General features: G+C 39.7%; 1 protein-coding gene across 4 annotated transcripts in view; it reads left to right on the top strand.

Moving 5' to 3' along the window:
* RGL1 (ral guanine nucleotide dissociation stimulator like 1) overlaps nucleotides 1-19,030 on the top strand; it is a 319,950-nt gene that overhangs the window by 235,975 nt on the left and 64,945 nt on the right. For all 4 annotated transcript variants that reach the window (XM_043963235.1, XM_043963233.1, XM_043963236.1 and 1 more), the window contains 2 exons: nucleotides 11,342-11,526; nucleotides 16,636-16,757. In XM_043963235.1, the coding sequence (XP_043819170.1) occupies nucleotides 11,342-11,526; nucleotides 16,636-16,757 (307 nt within the window). The remainder of the gene's footprint in view (nucleotides 1-11,341; nucleotides 11,527-16,635; nucleotides 16,758-19,030) is intronic.

The raw sequence follows: 19,030 nt of genomic DNA on the forward strand, positions 1-19,030 counted from the left end.
GGTGCAAGATCAGATCAGCAGAGAGGCTGGAGCAAAATAAATAGAACTGAGACGCATCAGAATAGAGATGATAATTGAATGCATGGGAACTGATGGAATAACTAATTGAAATAGTGTAGAGGAATAAGTGAAGGCAGCACAGGACAGAGCTCTTGAGGAAATCCATCTCTGTAGGTGTGTATAGGATTATGTGTGTCATGTAAATTTAGAGAGAAGAGAGTATCAAGAAGAAAAGGTTAATTAATCCATAGTGTTAGTGGCTTCAGAGGAGTCAAGAAGAATTAGGATTGAGAAAAGACTATTAGATCTGGCACTTAGTAAATAGGAGATTAAACCTTTCCAAGAGCCCCTTTAGATTATTTAGATACGTGACCTGCAGTTTAAGAGGTGAAGAACCCTCATTTCTGAGGGGGTGCAGGTCTGAAGGCTTCCTTCTCCAGAGAGAGAGCGAGAGGGAGCGAGAGGGAGCGAGAGAGAGAGAGAGCACAAAGATTAAGAATTTCCTCAATACCCCACATTAAAGGAAAGGAAAACTTATTTCTGTTCTCTGTCCACCTCATTGATTTCTAAATTGGGACACTGCTGGATCAAAGGTCTCACTACTTTTGAATCAAAAGTCATAATTCCTACTATCTGTGTATCTACTGTCTTCTACTATTCTGATACTTCCACAGAGGAGGAGGAAGTAAGAAAGGAGAGATTGGTGGCTGATATCGTAGAACTTTTGAGTTGCAGAGTACCTCAGAAGCTGCCATTTAATTCAGTTTCACACCACCTTCTGAAACATAAATCTCCTTTGCAATATTCTCGATAAGCGTTTATCATCTTTTTTGTTTGTTTCAACTCTTCTCAGTTCTCTGTTTCCAGCTGAATCCCCTAATTAGCCACCTTAAGTTGCTTTTTAAATTTGGAGATGAGCCTTCATTCGTTATCCAGACGTCCATTATTTCCTTTAGCTTATCACCTATCATGTTTGGGAGTGTACCATCCCTAATGACAAAAGGCTATTGGAAACTCCACAGTTTCTGTTTCTCCTCAGAACATTGCTTCTGTAACTTAGTTGTTCCCCAAGGTATCCTGGATAGGTGAAATGATACAAGACAACATTAATTAGTTCATTTCATGTCTACTCTAGATATTTTTCAAAGCAGATTTGCTAAATTCTGCTATTCTAAAATGAAGTAGCATCAGTCTTGTACAGAACCCTTCTATTCTGTTGATGTGGAATATTTTATCACATAAAATAAGGCATTAGTTTTCCTTCTTGGTTCTGTGTCTTTTGCTTTTCTAGGCTTTGTCCTGTGATGTTAGCCAGGTAGCAAAAGAAATCTTCCCTAGTACTTATAATCCACTGAATTCAGCAATAAAAAAGATGTGGACATTATTTGGTAGGAGGCATCACCATTCCTTAAAATACATTTGCTTTGGGGTTTGTTGCATTTAGCTTAAAGGGGTTCAGGATATTATGCTTTCACTTACTTTTTTTCTCTTTATGTTGAAACAACTTCAGTTTCTTTTTTTATTGAATTTTCTTTGGAGAACTACTTGTTTTTTTCCTTCAGTCTTCTGGATAGCAATGCTTCAAACTGTTGTTCTACCCATTTCTGCCCCTCCCTACCCCACACATTCAAGTAATGCAAATTTCATTCTTTTAATCTTTCCTAAGGAATTCTAACCATCGACACCAGATTGCCAGCATTGATGCAGCATCATAGAAATAGTAGTAACCCAAAACATTGGAAAGAGTTTAAAGGAATGTCAGATGAGTTAAAGAAAGTTGGCTGGGATTCTGTAGGGCCTGGGAAACTTGCAGTGGAAAGTATTTAAAAACCCTCCTGGAAAGGTTGCAATCAACTTAGATTCCAGTAAATTCACCTTCATTAAAAGGGCAGCTGCAAAGAATCTGGCCAAGTGTGGCAGGCATGTGAGAATTGAGAGCAAAGAAAAGGCAGAGGATTTTCACTAATTTTTGAATGAGCAGACAGAGAGAAATAACAATGAGATTTTTGTGTTTGTTTTAAAACAAAAACAAGCAAAGTTTTGAAATAAAGGAACATAAAGTAGTGGAGAAGATCTAAGTTCATGCTAGTTTTAAAAAATATGCTCATTGGATTAAGAAAAAAGCATGAAAGAAATGATGGTCTTTATAGCAAGAACTAAAAGGAATAAGGTTCCCAAAGAAAATGTCCTTTTTTCCCCAGAGTAAGACAGAAATTTGTAATAAAATATTTAGATGATATTCAAGAAGGAAAAATAGATTTCTGAGGACATTTTTGAGCCATCTGGGAAACTGGATAAAATAGAAGAGACCTCATTGCAAAGACTGTTCCACACACAAGAGAATATAGCCTTGTAGATAATTTCAAAAAGTCATTTAGAGCCTCTCATGCCCAGTGGCCTTTTGCACATTCACTCAGATTCCAATGATGATGCCTCAGAGAGTATGATCAGAACAACTCAGGAATAGAGCTGAAAGGCACCTCAGTGATCATGTGACACAAACCCCTTATTTGCCCTAGTTCACACAGCTAATCATCAGTGGCCCATAGAGAAATAGAGCTCAGGTCTCCTGATCTGCTGTTCTTTCCACTATACCACATTTACCAAAACATTCTACCAATGTTGTGGGTAATACTTTGGATATTTATATAGGCTCTTTATTGATTGCCATTTGGTTTGGGGTTTGTTTTTTTGTTTTTTAGCCAGGCTTACTTTATTGCAAACCTGTGCTAAATCACTTTTCTGTTCCTCTTCTAGTTAATGAATGCCATGAACAAAGTTCCCAAACAGATGGTATAAATGTGGAAGTTAAATTCGTTTCCTGAGGAAGGAGATGGGTTAAAGGATATGAGGAAAGAAACAGGAAGACTAAATTGAGTTTGACCAAATGGTTTGGCCTATCAAACTCAATGCCCATTTCCTGTCCTTGATGCCTATGTAACATCTGTTATTACTAATGAAAACTCCATTTTAATTGTGAAAAGTTAGGCAATCTCTTACCAAGTACCTCTCGATAGTATCAACACTTCAGATGCAGACAATGAAGGATTGAAAAAAATGATGGATTGCAGAAAAGCAAATGGTGTGAGAAATAATTCCTCCTTGTTGAAAAAACCCTTGGCTTCCCCAGCTAGGATTTAATTCTTTATTTATGTTGAATGTTTAAGAAGGGAGCACCCTATCCACATCCTCACTTTCCATGCTTACTAGTTCTGAGGTAATTCTATTATAATAGAAAGACTACTAGATTTGATGTTAGAAGAACAAAGTTTGAAGGCCTGGCTTCAGTAAGCTTAGTAAGTCCACAAGCATTTATTAAGGGCTTACTTTGTTAAAGGTGCCATGCTTAGCACTGAGGTTACAAAGATGAGAAAAAAGAAGGACAATCTGTTTTCATCGTGCTTACATTTTCAGGGGGAAGACCACACAAAAGGGAGCTGAGGTGGGAGAGGGAGAAGATGAAGTCACCTATGAGGGAAACATAGCATTGAAGTCAGCAAAGTCAGATGCATAGTTAGGTGGGAAATGAAGATTGGCTGACTTGGGCCTCTTTCCAAAATGGAGGCCCTGTGAGAAATTCACCAGTGGGAGAAGAGATTGGTTATGGTGCATGATTGTGCCACGGTGAGGAGGCCTCAGATGTTGAAGAAGGCATCTTGCTTACTAGTTGTGACTGTAAGCAAGCCTTCTAACCTCTTTAAGCCTCAGTTTCTTCATTTGTAAAAAGGGGACCATAACATTTGTGCTAATTACCTCACAGGGTTGTCATGTAGGAAAATACTCTCCAATTTAATTCAACTTAATAAATTCGTAGTAAGTACTTAACTCTGCAAGGCACTATGCTAGGTACTGAGAATACAAAAATGAAAAAACAGCATAGTACTATATTATTTCAAATGAGACAATACTAGGGGGCAGCTAGGAGGCACAGTGGATAAAGCACTGGCCCTGGATTCAGGAGGGCCTGAGTTTAAATCCAGCCTCAGACACTTGACACTCGTTGTGTGACCTTAGGCAAGTCACTTAACCCTCATTGCCCTGGGGAAAAAAAGCTCATAAAATGAGATAATACTTATAAAACACTTAGTGCAGACCCTGGCACATAGTAGGCATTTACTGAATGCCCTTCCTTTCCGTGCTTCTCTTCAAAGAGTTTACAGTTTAGTAGAGAGAGAAGACAGATAGGATAAATAACTATGTTTGGAAATGATTAAGCACAGGAGAAGTCAGAATGGGTTTAGAGAATATAGGTGGAATGACTTCTATTGTAACTGGGGAGAGAAGGATAGTATTGGGAAAAAAGTGGCAACTGAGCTGAACCTCTAAGGGCAGACTAGTAAGTGTATTATGGTATTAGGAGATCCATTCTAACTATGGGAATGTTTTCTTATATATGGAATATACGAAATCATGGAAGTAGGAGAGGGTAACAAGATCCAGTGACCATTGGTTGGTCCAGTTTTCTTGGAGGGTGAAGTGTGGCCATATAAAGTAAATCTGTACATATAATCTGGAACCAAATTATAGAGGGTCCTAAATAAATGCTGGGGGCAGCTAGGTGGTATGGTAGATAGGCCCAGTGCTGGGCCTAGAATCAGGAAGACCTGAGTGCAAATCCAGCCTTAGACACTTACTAGCTGTGTGACCCTGGGCAAGTCACTTAACCCTGTTTACCTCATTTTCCTCATTTATAAAATTAATTGGAGAAGGAATTGGCAAATCACTCTAGTGTCTTTGCCAAGAAAAGCCCAAAGAAGGGGTAACAAAGAATCAGACATAACTGAAATGACTAAACAACAATAAATGCCAGAATAGAGTTCATATTTTATACTGCCACCAGCACTAGGGAGCCACTAAGGTTCTTGAGCAGGGGTGTAAGGTGGTAAAAACTATACAATAGGAGGATAAATTTGTCGATCGTGTGAAGGAAGAAGGACCAACTGGTTCACTTTTTGAAACTATAAAACGTGTCACTGTTTAAAGATACACATTATTTCTTCCAGCTCTAATTTCTGTGATTTTGTTCATGTCCTCCTGTGTCATTTGAAATTATGTGGGGGTTCCTGTCTCTGTTCTAGGTTTTAGGGATCTTAGCTGGGGTTTCTAATATATTGCTACTTATAAATTAGAGGCTACTGCACCAGTCTTTGGCATTAAGTATTTATTAATGCATATTAAATGTTAGTAAAGAGAGAGCACATGGCTCCAAAAGTTCAGAAGTCCTACATACCTAGGATAGAGAGCAAGAGCCAGAGGGCAGCGAGGGAGAAAGAAGAGAGTGCCAAGAGAGAGAGACCCCCCTCTCCAAGAGTTTTTATCTTCTCCCAGGTAGAGGTGTGGGTCACTGCACATTGATCCAAGCTAATTGGCCAGTAACATTCAAGTCCATTGATTGCATGACCTGAGGGTGGTCTAGGTGAGTTAACTTCCTATAGTAGTCAGGTAGTCAGGAAGGTCAATCTATATTTCCTTTGCAATTCTCCTGTCTCTGAGCTGGCCTTAAAAAAAGTCAGGCAAGACTCCCAAAACCCATTATTTTCTGACACTCCCATAAAACCTCCACAGGAGGCACACCCAACATTGTGGGAAGCCTTCCTCTAATTCTGTTGTTGTATGGATCACAGCAAGACACACGGACTGTCCAGAGGTTATCTGTCACTCTTGTCGTGTGACTCGTCTGCCTTCCTTTCCAGTGATACATACATCTTCCGGATACACGCGCATTCTGCGTCTCTTAGTTATTCATTCGTTTACCTCTCTCTTGCTCTCCAGGTGGCCTAAGACTTGAATTCTCTGGAGATTGTGGTGTGGCATTACTTGTAGCTTTCTAGCTTCCACAGAAGAATGTTGTTATTGAAAAGATAGGTCTTAGGGTTCTTAAGAATCAGCCAGTCATCAATAAACACCTATTAAGTACTTACTATGTGCCAGCTACAGAGCTAAAGCACTGTGCAACTTCCTGAACATCACCCAAGCCACATTTGCCTTTCTATCCAATAAGTGGGCCAAACTCATTGTCAAAGTTCGGTGTCCATCCAAATCTATTTACTGGTTGACTAACTCTATGGGTTATCTATTCATCTGTATATGGTAGTCTAGTCCAGAGATGTCAGATGCATGGCCCAGGGGCCCACAGGTGGCCCACAACACTCCCCAGTGTGGCCAGAACCAGATTATGATGTGATTGGGAGGGGCAGCTAGATGGCACAGTGGTTAAAGCACCAGCCCTGGATTCAGGAGTACCTGAGTTCAAATCCGGCCTCAGACACTTGACACTTACTAGCTGTGTGACCGTGGGCAAGTCACTTAACCCCCATTGCCTAAAAAAAAAAAATTTAAAAAAATGATGTGATTGGGAAATATTTTTTAAAATAAATAACAATATAATAGAACATAGGTTATGTTAATACATGGTTTCCTTAGTCAATATCTAGGTTCAGCGATTCCTATATATGGTTTGGTCGCCTCCATTTTAACTTGAGTTTGACACCACCAATCTAGTTGATAGCCATTCTTTTAGTCACTTGATTTTTCTAGTGTGGATAGAGTATTCTTTTGAATTAGCTTCCAGGGTTTGATATAATCAGCAAAATGGCAGGAGCATTGGAAGGATCTTCCTCTAATGATGGAGAATCCCTCTTCTAATTGGAATCTATGCTGTATACCCTCCATGATAGTAGCCAGCACCTTGGCTGAATATACCTTTGCCTGTTTTATACCTAGATTAAAGTACAAAGAGCTTTCCCTATAGCCTTTGTGCCTTAGAGGACTTCTCTCCCAGCCATTCACCAAACATCAGGGGGTATGCTTCTCACTAGAGAAGTCTAGAGTGACTTTTATAGCTTTTCAAAGATAATACTTTCAGAGAGACAGCATGGCAGAGTAGAAAGAGTGCTGTGCTTGGAATCCTAAGGACACAAACTCAAATCCCAACTTTGACGCTTATTGGTTATGTCACCATGGTCAAGTCATACTACCCCTCTGAGCCTCAAATCTTCATCTACAAATTGGGAATAATATTATGCCTATACTGCCTTCCTTATAGCAGTGTTGTAAAGCTCAAATGAGATCATGTACATGGAAAACATTTAGCATTTTTAAAAGCACAGTGTAATTGCTTGCTATTATTAAAGAAAAGGGAGGCACCGTCTTCCACAGTGGATTAAAATACATCATGATCTTAATGCTTAGAAATCACAATTTCCTGCTTATAGGTCATTAAAGTATCATAAAATACCTTGCAATTTATATTACAATCTGGTGATCCCGTATGACCACATGGTATTTATCATAAGTATTCTTCTAGGAATCAAGTGTATGTGTGTGTGTGTGTGTGTGTGTGTGTGTGTGTGTGTGTGCATGATTGTCTTTGTTTCTACTGGCAAGGAGGCACTTTTTGTGCGTGTACGTATGTATGCATGCATGATCAGATGACTTGAGGTGGCCAAGGAAGATTCTCTCTTCTACTGGTCTGAGAAAATGCCATCTGGGACCTGTTGTACTTTCAATGATTAACAACAAAGAGCCCTATCTGGTTAAATTAAAATGGAAAATATATTATTCAAAATTCACAAAACTAAATAAGTATAAAAGAAATTTAAATAAAATTTCAAATGACTTTTGTAAGTTTGTAGCATTTATACTATTGAAGTTATGGTAGCTTAAAACTGCACTAAGACTTTTGGGCCACTCTGTATGCCCTGCCCTCTGTGTATGATACTGGTATAACTTATCTCCATCAAAGTTCTATTCTGAGGCCTCACTGGACTCTGAGAAGGTTCCCTAGCTGCTGCTGTGATGGCTTCTTTAAAGATATAGGGAATGGGTTTAATTCTTTTTAAAAAAATTTTACTTTATTTGTGATATATAATTAAAATTTATACATATATCAAACATAGAAATACACACATGACATATATTATGTATATTTTCTGTGTTATTACATTTAGATATACCTAGATATATTCTAGTACATATAACTTAGTAATTTAAATCCTTTCTCTTCCTTTTTTTTTTTAAATAAACCATGCTCATGGAGAACACCTTCAGACAGATCTGCCAGACTGGAAATACTTAAGAGTTTTGCTCTGGCAACACACTTTATATCTGTTCTCAGAGAACCACTTAGCTAAGTTTGGAGAAGCTTGGCAGCAGAACCTTTGCCACCAGGTGATGAAGTTTCTCAGTTAAAGAAACTCATCAAACTTCCTGCTAAAGAATATGGGAATCGTAATCTATATTGATGGAGGGATGTGCACCAATGGAATCATGAATCCTTAAACAAAATACCAACTTAGTCATGATGTAGACCCTGAGTTGTTTTTCTAGCATTGGACTGGTGTTGCTTCTCACCTGACCCCTCCTTTTGTTCCCAGGATGTATGTGTGAGATGATTTAGTAGCTAGTTAATTGTTGTTAGATTGATTGACCGAGTTAGTCCAAAATTCTGGAAAAGAGAATTTAAGCAGCTTGTCTATGGTCATAGAACAATCAGCAGACCCTCTGATTCCAAATGTCATACTCTTTGCAATACTCCATGTCCTTCATCTTTTCTTCAAGGAGCCAAATCATTTTTATAAATACCTTCTGATTTGTCATGATAAATGACAGATGTGAATGTAGAGATAGAGGTAATAACTCATTTTATATATGTAGAAGCCAATGTCAGTCAGGGACTTTAACTTTTCTAAAATAATCTAGTTAACTAGGTATTGTAGATTAGACAAAGACTAAAACTCAGGTCTTCTTTCCTTCCGGCCGCCCTGTTGCTTATCTACTAGCAGAGCCAAAAATCCTTCCCAGGCTAATAGATGAATTGTTTGCACAGGGCCTTTTCTTCTAATGCTCTGGAACCAGGATTTCTTTTAGATATTATACTAATTATAAACCCACAACATCCCAAATAGACATGGATTAGAGTTTGGGGATGGAACTAGGAAAGATTATAGGGAAAAAAGAAGTGATCCTCCTTTTTCCTGTTGTGGCAGAAAGATCCTGTGATATTGCTTTCTTTACTGAGATAATCAGAGTCTGCTGTTCATATCTGCTCTTTGGTTTAGCAAGTGCAGGGAGTTTCTTCCCAGGGACATCAAACTTGAAGCTTCTCTGAGTTTGGGGCACTCAGCCAGCTTTTCCCAGAAAACTCTCCTCCCCAGAAATACTGATAAGTACTCAACTGATAGCAGGTCAGTGGGCTGAACTATTTATTGCCTGTATTCCTTTTTGTGTAGGGTGGTTTTTTTTTGGGGGGGGGGAGGGTGTTAGGTTAATAGGGAAGGCAAGTGTGTTACCTTACCCCCTCTTCCTCATTCCCTCTTTGAGGGAAATTCCTTTTGCTAGGAAAATGAATGTCTGGGGCGTGGTGAACTTTTAAAGATCACTCTGAGACCGGGCTGGGTTAAACTCTGCTTTTGCTCATGCCAAGCTGTGGGAAGGGAAGGTCACTGTAACAAAAAGTAAAATAGGAGGATTCGTAAGCAGAACTAGTAAAACACCTCAGATAGAGAAAAACAAAGCAGACCCTGCTATAGTCAGTCCTGTCTGTACAAAGCTCCTCTTTTAAAGACTCTGGCCCTTCCACTAGTTGGCTTCCCTCTGAAATAAGGGATAGTACTTACAGTACTGCTGTTGGCTTTTGAAGATATTTCCATGTTCAGGCTGTGCTTCTATCCTGGTTCGGAATACTACATTTTGACAAAATCTGGGACAATTTGGGGAAAAGGGAAAACAAGTGAAAGGGAGCAATGCGATTGATCTCTTTGTAAGGTGGTTATTCCTTTTGGAACTTATGTTCTGAAAAGATGATTTTTTTTCTTCCTTCTACCTATTTTCCCCCATGTAAAATAAGGAATTCTTGTTCCTAGAAATACTGAGCAGTGTTCTGGGAAGTAAGAAGGTATTGTGATTAATTTAGCTCGTTTATCCCCTCTTTTGAAAGTTGTAAACACATCCTTTGTGAGGGCAAATGAGGCCAAAGTTGATGTTATAGTCTGGTTTCCTGCCTTCAATAGCACTCTATGGGTCTGAACTCAGGGACCATCAGAATAAGTGAAAAAAATGTGCAGGAAAAAATCCCCAAACTCTACCTAAAAAGGAAGTGTTAAAATGCTGGTTTGTGATATTCTTCTTCATCTGTTGATATGTAATTTTGTCTAAGAATGGGAAAAACACACACTTGTCTAGCAACTATGTCTTAGACTTCTTTCAAGAATAGTCATTTCATTTTATTTTTTTCATATTTTTAATAAAGTCCAGAACCACTAATTTTCTATAGGGAAATGAAATATTTATAACTTTTAATTTAACCTGAAATTGGAGTCTAGAGAACACAGTAATTTTTGAGGTTTTTAATTTGAAATTCTAATATGATATTATTATATAATCTTAATATTTATATATGCATATCTTATGCATATACACACAAATATGTATGTACATTTTCTGTGTATATATATGTATACATAGATGTGTATACATATGTCTGTATGTATATATACACACATATATACACACAGTATATTACAGTTTTTCAAGGTGCCCTAATGTCTGCTTTGGGAGTGTGGAATTAACAAATCCATCATTCTTCTGTTTATTCTTAATCCAAACTTAAATGGGAGCTTATTTAAATCAAGATTCTTGATGTGAATTCAGGACTTATGAAATGTAAATGTATCTGTGTAATTCTAAAAGGTTCATTCATTCATAGATAATAATGACCTATTAATCAAAATATAGCATTTTAAACTAAAGAAATATGATCGTTTAAAGAGTAAGCATAGTAGGTTATGAATTTGCTAGTTTCTTAGTTCTTTTTTTTTTTTTTTTTTTTGCTGAGGAAATATAGAGATACATTGAAAGTTGATTACCTTGTGTGGGCTCCTGTCATCTTCTATTATACTCATCATTGTCACTGAATTTAATTTAGTCCGTGGTAAATAAGCCCAGTTTGTTTTTACTGGGGGAGGGTGATGATGACGTTTATGTAGACTTTTAAGGTTTGTGAAGTGCTTTACAAATTGTATCTCATTTTATCCTCACGATAACCCTGAGAGGTAGGTGGTGTCCCCATTTTATTGATGACAAATCCAAGTCAGACAAAAATTAAGTGACTTGCTCAGGGTCACATGGCTAGTAAGAGCCAGATGCTGGATCTGAACTTAGTCCTTCCTAACTGGAATCTCCAAAGCATGTTAGGAGAGATTAACTCTCTCTCTCTCTCTCTCTCTCTCTTTCTCCCTCTCTCTCCCTCCCCCTACCCTTCTCTCTCTCGCTCTCGCTCTCGCTCTCGCTCTCGCTCTCGCTCTCGCTCTCGCTCTCGCTCTCGCTCTCGCTCTCTCCTCAGTGCCATAGCCTCCATTTTGAGAGCCTGGCTGGACCAGTGTGCTGAAGACTTCCGTGAACCGCCTCATTACACTTGCTTGCAGAAACTGCTGGACTACCTTAAACGTACTATGCCAGGCTCTGATCCTGAAAGAAGAGCACAGAACCTTCTGGAGCAGTTTCAGAAACAGAAAGTGGAAACTGACAGTAAGTCTCTCTGCTTAGGAGTGGAAAAAGTACTTGAATCAGATTCTCAGACCTGCTTATTAGTATAGCCTACTAGATAGAATACTAGACTTGAAGTCAGGAAGACCTGGGTTCAAATCCTGTCTCAGACTTGCTTTGTGATTGTGGACAAGTCTCTTAAGCTCTTTAAGATGCATATTATTTATCTATCAAATAAAGATAATAAACACTTTAGTTCCAAGAATTGTTTCGAGGCTCAGATGGGATAATGCATATAAAGTGCTATGTAAGTGTCATTTTTTCTTTCTTTTTGTTATCACTGGAGAGAATATTTTTTATGATACTCTGTAGAGGTAGGGCAATTCTATTTTTTAAATAAAGGCACAATATATGCAGAATTAATAGAAAAATGCTATGTTGCTCAAAGGAGCAAATTCCCCCAAAGGGTATTAAGAATGTAATCATAGAGTAATAGAACATTAGAGTTGGAAGGCATTTTTAGCAACCCTCATTTTATGGCTGAGGGAGGTAAGACCCAGAGAGGTAAAACTATTCTAGATAAGGTAGTTTTCCTAGAGGTTTTGGGGACTAACTTGTGTAGGTTCTGGTTAAATTTTAATATATGCATGTAATTAATTGCATGTTTATTTCCATGTGCACCAAATACTTTTCAGGCCCATCATACACTTGTCCATGTACACCAAATAATTATTTTTGAAAACCCTACTTCTACCCATAACCTTACATCTCAAATAACAATGCATCACAGAAATGCTTTGAGAGTTCCCAGCAAGCAAGAGGTTAAATTACGGTCAGTAGCTCTCCTCTCAGAAACATGGAAATGGAGTTTCTCCCTCTCTTGACATGGAAATAGTCTCATTGCTTCAGCTTGGACAGTGTCACTGGGATCTGCCCTCTGCCAGCACCAATTACAGTCCTGGCCTACAGGCTTTGTCCTTTCACATCTTCTCCAACTGCTGCATCAAAGGAAATGAATGTGGTTGTTTTTTTCCTATTTGAGAACCAATTGCCTCCATCCAAGGACAAAGGACAGGCCTACACATATCACAGGTCATATATTGGCCCCACCAGTTGTGAGCCCACAGCCACTTGGAGAAGGACCACTCTGCAGTTCCCTGGCTGACTCGTTGTTGTCTGCTTCCTCGCTAGAAAGCTTCCTTTGGCCCATGAGCCCAATTCCTAGTTTGCTGTGGCCGCTGCCACTGCGACTTCTGACCAGCTTGGAGCTCCTGCAGCGTATTTCCTGAAAGCAGTGGCCGGGTTTGTCAGAAGAGGGACAGGAAACAGCTCATGAAATAGTGATAAGGGAAGCTCAGCTGCTCCAAAAAAATAATCTGACATGCATCACTACCTGTTGGATTTTCCATGTGTTGGGGGCAAAGGGAACAGGGGAAGGGATGAGAGGGGAGGAGAGGACCTAGTGAAGAGGTCAGTCACCAAATACTATACTGGGGATGACTTCATCTGTTTAGAATGTTTGAATGGCAGGGGCCCTCCTATAAATGCCAGGATCCGGGCTCCCTTTGGGGCCTCCCCATTTTGTCTTTTTGTTGGCGTAGAGAACACCATACCAGACCACAGCTCGGCTCATTGGTGCTGCTGCTGGCTCCAGGCCTAATTGGGGTACCAATGGGATCACTCATTCATTGTTTCCAACCAGGGCCCTGGAAGGCAGAGTTAATTTGGCATGGCTTAGGGGACATGCAGAGGTCAGGGATAGTTCCCGACTTTGGAAAGATTTTGGGCAATACCCAGGAATGCATTTTCTTGCATTTGATTGGGAAAGGCTAAACCAAAAATATATTTAAACTCCGAGTTTATTAGGTGCAGGGATCCTAATTGAAAAGTTGTTACAAGAGCCAGACTCCAGGGTAAAGGCTTTGTGTTTGCCTTTTTCCCCCTCCAAAGACTATGAGCTTTCTGTAGGTTTTACTGGAGATCGATCCTCACGTTCCTTGGGAAGGGAGAGAAGCTTAAAAATGCAAACATTTACAGCCTCCTGCCCAAATAGCCCTTGCTGTGTTTGGAGGCCTCTGGACACCCCCCCAGGACTCACCAGGAAATCACAGAATGGAGACTGCTGTTAATAGATGATCCACTGAGGGATGTTTACAGATTGTTTATCAGAGGCCTTTAAGACTTTACAAGTGGGGGCAGCAGGGTGGTACAGTAGATGAAGCAATGGCCCTCAATTCGGGAGTACCTGAGTTCAAGTGCGGCCTCAGACACTTGACACTTACTGGCTGTGTGACCCTGGGCAAGTCACTTAACCCCCATTGCCCTGCCAAAAAAAAAAAAAGACTTTACAAGTGAGCCATTTGTTGGACACCAGCATCAACCCATTTAAATCTCTGACATGGTGGTGGTGGTCTGTGGGGGTGATTGCAAAAAACCCCAAAAAACAAAAACAAAAAAAAGAACACCAAACCAAACAAAAACAAAAACAAGACAACAAAATGAAGGTAGAGTCAGGACTGGAAAGACAGCCCCGTTAACTTCCTCTCTTGATTTTCTCTTTTTTTCTTTCATAAATACTGCCTGCAAAGGGGTTGGAAAGATTTGTCCTCCTATTCCATTCAATAAAAAGACATTAAATACAACCCTCATTCAAGCCTACTTCACCTCTGCCTGAACTATTGAAGTGGCCTCCCAATGTCCTCTGAATTCAGCATTACCCTGCTCTAGTCCATCCTTCACACAGCCACCAAATTGATCTTCCTCCAGCAGAGGTCTGTCACTTCTCTGTTGAAGAAACATCAGGGGCTCCCAGTGGCAGATAGAGCTCTGGGTCTGGAGTCAGGAAGATCTCAGTTCAAATGAAGCCTCAGGAACTTACTAGCTGTGTGACCCTAACCAAGTCACTTAACTTCTGTCTGCCTCAGTTCCCTCAACTATAAAATGAGGATGACAAATGTATTTAGCTCCTAGGGTTATTGTGAGGATCTAATGAGATAACATTTGTAAAGCACTTAGAAGCATACCAGAACATAGTAGGTACTTAATAAAAATGCTTTTTTTTCCTCCTTCCCTCCCTCCCTGTTGCTTCTAGGGAGCAAATACAAATTCTTGCTACACTTCATGGAGGACATCCTTTGCCTTCCCTTATACAGACTGTCCATGTAATACATGGAATGATCTTCCTCTTCAAGTTAGCTCCCTTCTGGGCTCAGCTAAAGTGCTGCTTCCTTCAAGAGGCCTTTCTCCGTTCCCTCACTCACTTTTATCCCTAAACCAGATATTTTTGGGGGGGGGGGCAGGGCAATGGGGGTTAAGTGACTTGCCCAGGGTCACACAGCTAGTTAAGTGTCAAGTGTCCGAGGGTGGATTTGAACTCAAGTCCTCCTGAATCCAGGGCCAGAGCTTTATTCACTGCACCACCTACCTTCCTCACACTTTGCATATTTTTTCTTTTTTTTTTTTTAGTGAGGCAATTGGGGTTAAGTGACTTGCCCAGGGTCACACAGCTATTAAGTGTTAAGTATCTGAGGCCAGATTTGAACCCAGGTACTCCTGACTCCAGAGCCGGTGCTCTATCCACTGTCCCACCTAGCTGCCCCACTTTGTATATTTTTAAAATGTGTTTTTCATATATTCTATATTTACTTACCTGTAGGCATATTGTAACCTCCAGTAGACAGTAAGTTCCTTCAGGGCAGGAATGATTTAATTCTTGTCTTTGTATCCCCAGCACCTAGCTTGTTGATTGATCAATTGTTTCTATATGTAATGGCCTGGGATGAGTGTAGATATCACATAGTAAGGGGAAGGCTTTTCTTAAAGTTTCACTAAGGACTCCATATTTCTCTTTCCTTGCAATTCTATGGGTCTGTGCTCCCATTAATGTGAGTCTTCTTCTGGCAGTACAGGTTACAGGCCTTCTCATCCGGTGAGATATTTGTGAACAGTCACCCAAAGATCCTCCACCCAGCGTGTTGGAGGCCTTCCTGTTGGCTATTTTTGCACTAAGTAGTTGGCAGTAAGCATTCAGGCTGTCCAATTATTATTGCTCACTTTTTCTAAACAACCAGCTGACTATTGTTTCTTAGATACTATCCTTTATTCCACTTCCTTTCACTTATTGTGAATTGGTCATCATTGGAAATAGGCTATATATGCTATGCTTATACATCACATGCAGCTATGTATTGCCCTTAAAATCACTGACAGTTTTAATTCTTCAGATATTATAGTATTCCTAGATTCCTAGTCTCAGCAAACAGCATTGGAAATCACTAAAAGCATTTCACAATTTCCCAAACAGGCTCCTCTCTTATCCCTGCTTAATGGTATTCTCTAAAGTTTAATTCAAGGACATTTGCAGTACCATCCTGGATATATGGATTCATGTAATAACAGAGAACTGGCCATCCATCCATCCATAGCTTTTCCTCTGTGGATAATACACAAATCTCTTTTGAGTCGTCATATCTTATCAAAGAGACTCTTTACTATTCTAGAGCTTCGAGAAATCAATACAATATTATCCACAAACAGGAAGAGCTGAAGAATCTCATCATCTATAATAGGAGCTCTTAATCTGGGGTCTCCTTTGGGGTCTGTGGATAGATTTAAAGAGGGGGGGTCCATGAATTTGGAGGTGAAAAAAGTGAAATCTTTATTTTCACTAACCTCTAACTAAAATTGAGCATTTCTTCAATTATGAATGTAGGCAAACAAACCACTATTTTGACAAGGAGTCCATAGACTTCACCAGACTGCCAAAGGGGTCCCTGATACACACAAAAAGATTAAGAACCCCTGATCTATAGAGAAGGAATCTACAAAGATACCAAGGGGATCAGATCTCTGGAGTCATAGGAGTTCACTGGATTGATCGGAGTCTTTAAGTCTTTCAAAGTTGTTTTTCTTTACAATGTTGCAATCATTGTATGAATTGTTCTGCTGTTTCTGTTTACTTCATTCTGAATTAGTTCATACAAATCTTCATAGATTTCTTTACATCCATCCCTTTTGTTAATCCTTATTTTATAGGAAGAAACGACTAGTCTTTCTTTGTAGGAAATAGCCATAATCAACAGCAAGATCTATGTGTAGTTAGTTATAAAAGCTACTGATTTTAAATATAAATAATTTTTATTTCATGGACAGATGGGTTTCACAATACTCTCACCTTCAATCTGGAAGAAGAGGAGCCAGAGGACAGTGGATCAAGTGAATTCACTTTATTCCCAGAAGATCTCGTGGCAGAGCAGCTGACCTACATGGATGCAGTACGTACTATTGTTGTGCTGTAGACAGAGCAAAACTTTGCTATGGCTCAAGGAGGGCAGACTGGTTAATGAGCTTTATTTTAGGTATTATAAGCTGTCTCTCTCTCTCTCTCTCTAAAGAGCGAAGCAATGTTATGGTTAATTCAAGAAAAAGAATCTTTTTCCCCTGAATGATCTAAAATTCCATGAGAACATGTGTATGTAAGGATCATAAAGAGGTCAGAGCATAAGGTGGGATGGAATAAAGTTACTTATTCCTCCTGTGATTATATCCCGTAGCTCATTACTATCACAGAATAACTGATGTTTTTGTCATCCCATAGATGACTGGCTCACTGAAGTTTCAGGCCACACTGTAGTTAGAAGTATTTCAGCGGGGCAGCTGGGTGTTGCAGTGGATAAGGCACCAGCTTTAGATTTAGGAAGACCTGAGTTCAAACCCAGCCTCAGACACTTACTAGCTGTGTGACCGTGGGCAAGTCATTTAACCCCCATTGCCCTGGGGGAAAAAAAAGAGAGAAGTATTTCAGAAATGTGAAACGTTTTGGTTTATTTTCACCTCCTGCTCATGATCTTTTTAGTGCTCCCTAAACCATGCTCCCATGCTGCTTCTCTTAGGGCCCATGGGATTCTGATCCCAATGGGATTAAATCCATTATGAGTGTCTAAATAGCATGTTGGTATGGACAACTATCTATAATGATCTGGAGGTAAAAGAAGCAGGTGACTGTGATAATGAAGGATCTAAAGATCATGCCATATGAAGACTGGTTGAAGGAGCTGGGGATGCTTGTCCTGGTGAGAAAGCCTTTGAGGGTGGCTGCCTTCAGGCATTTGAAAAGTTGTCATGTGTAAAGGGGATCAGGCTTGTTTTGCTTGGACTTGTCAGGGCAGAAGTAGAAGTAATGGGTAGAGTTTGCAAAGAGACAGATTTTAGTCCTTTGAAAATTCCAGATATGGAATAGGCTATCACAGGAGAAACTGAGTTTCCCCTCATTCAAGGTTAAAGATGAACTTGAATTTGTTGGTTCTATTGTAAAAGGGATCCTTGTTCATATGTGAGGAGGATGACTTTTGAAATCCCTTCTAGGTCTGAGATTATGTGATTCTTTGAACCCCACAGCGCCATGTAATATGAATAGGGGTTCTATGATGTCATTTTCTAGCTATCAATATTTTTCCTCTAGGGTCAGCTAGGTGGTTCAGTGTATAAAAGCATAGGCCCTGGAGTCAGGAAGACCTGAGTTCTAATCTGGCCTCAGATACTTGACACTTACTAGCTGTGTGACCCTGGGCAAGTCACTTAACCCTCATTGCCCTGCCAAAAAACAAACAAACAAACAAAAAATATTTTTCCTCTAAAGTATTAAGCATGAGTATAAAAATACTTCCATGCAGCAATTTGCCAGTATGAAAGAAAGTTGGCTTAGTCTCCTTTGTTTTGCTACAGAATTTCCTATCCCTTCTCCTTTATCTCAGTGGTATTCATTTCAAGAAATAGTTTTTAATCACTTTAATCACCCAGCGGAGGGTTATGTATTTGATCCTGGAGATGACAGAGTGCTACTGGAGTTCACTGAGGAGGGGGAGGGGGTGACAGAGCAGCAGATCTTGACTTTTGGAAAATCACTTTGACAGCTCAGTGACAACACATTGGATATGAGGGAAGAGAGAGAGTCAAGAGTCGAGGATGACACCTAGGTTGGGAATCTCTGGTGAGCAGGAGGATGCTGGTACCCTTGACAGTAATAGGGACAGTTTGAAAGGGGGTGAAGATTACTTGGGAAAGATAATGTATTTGGTTTGAACATGTTGAGTTTAAAATGTCTATGAATGGGGGCGGCTAGGTGGTGCAGTGGATAAAGCACCAGCCCTGGATTCAGGAGGATCTGAGCCCAAATCCCAACTCAGACACTTGACACTTACTAGCTGTGTGACCATGGGCAAGCCACTTAACCCTCATAGCCTTGAAAAAAAAAAGAAAAAGAAAAAATTTCTTCTTGCAAGGAGGCATCCAGTAGGATTCCTGACTCTTAGCTGTGTGACCCTGGGCAAGTCTCTCAACCTCACTTAGCCTCAGTTTCCTCATCTATAAAGTAGAGATAATAAGGGCACCTGCCTCCCAGAGTTGTTTTGAGGATCAAATTAAATTATATGTGTGTGCATATATATATATGCATATATGTACATATATAAACTGTTTTGCAAACCATAATGCAACCATATAAAATTGTATTATTGTAATGGATAATAATAACACAAATATAGGCCCG

Source organism: Dromiciops gliroides, chromosome 4 (genome assembly GCF_019393635.1).
Source record: "Dromiciops gliroides isolate mDroGli1 chromosome 4, mDroGli1.pri, whole genome shotgun sequence".
Classification (NCBI taxonomy): domain Eukaryota; kingdom Metazoa; phylum Chordata; class Mammalia; order Microbiotheria; family Microbiotheriidae; genus Dromiciops; species Dromiciops gliroides.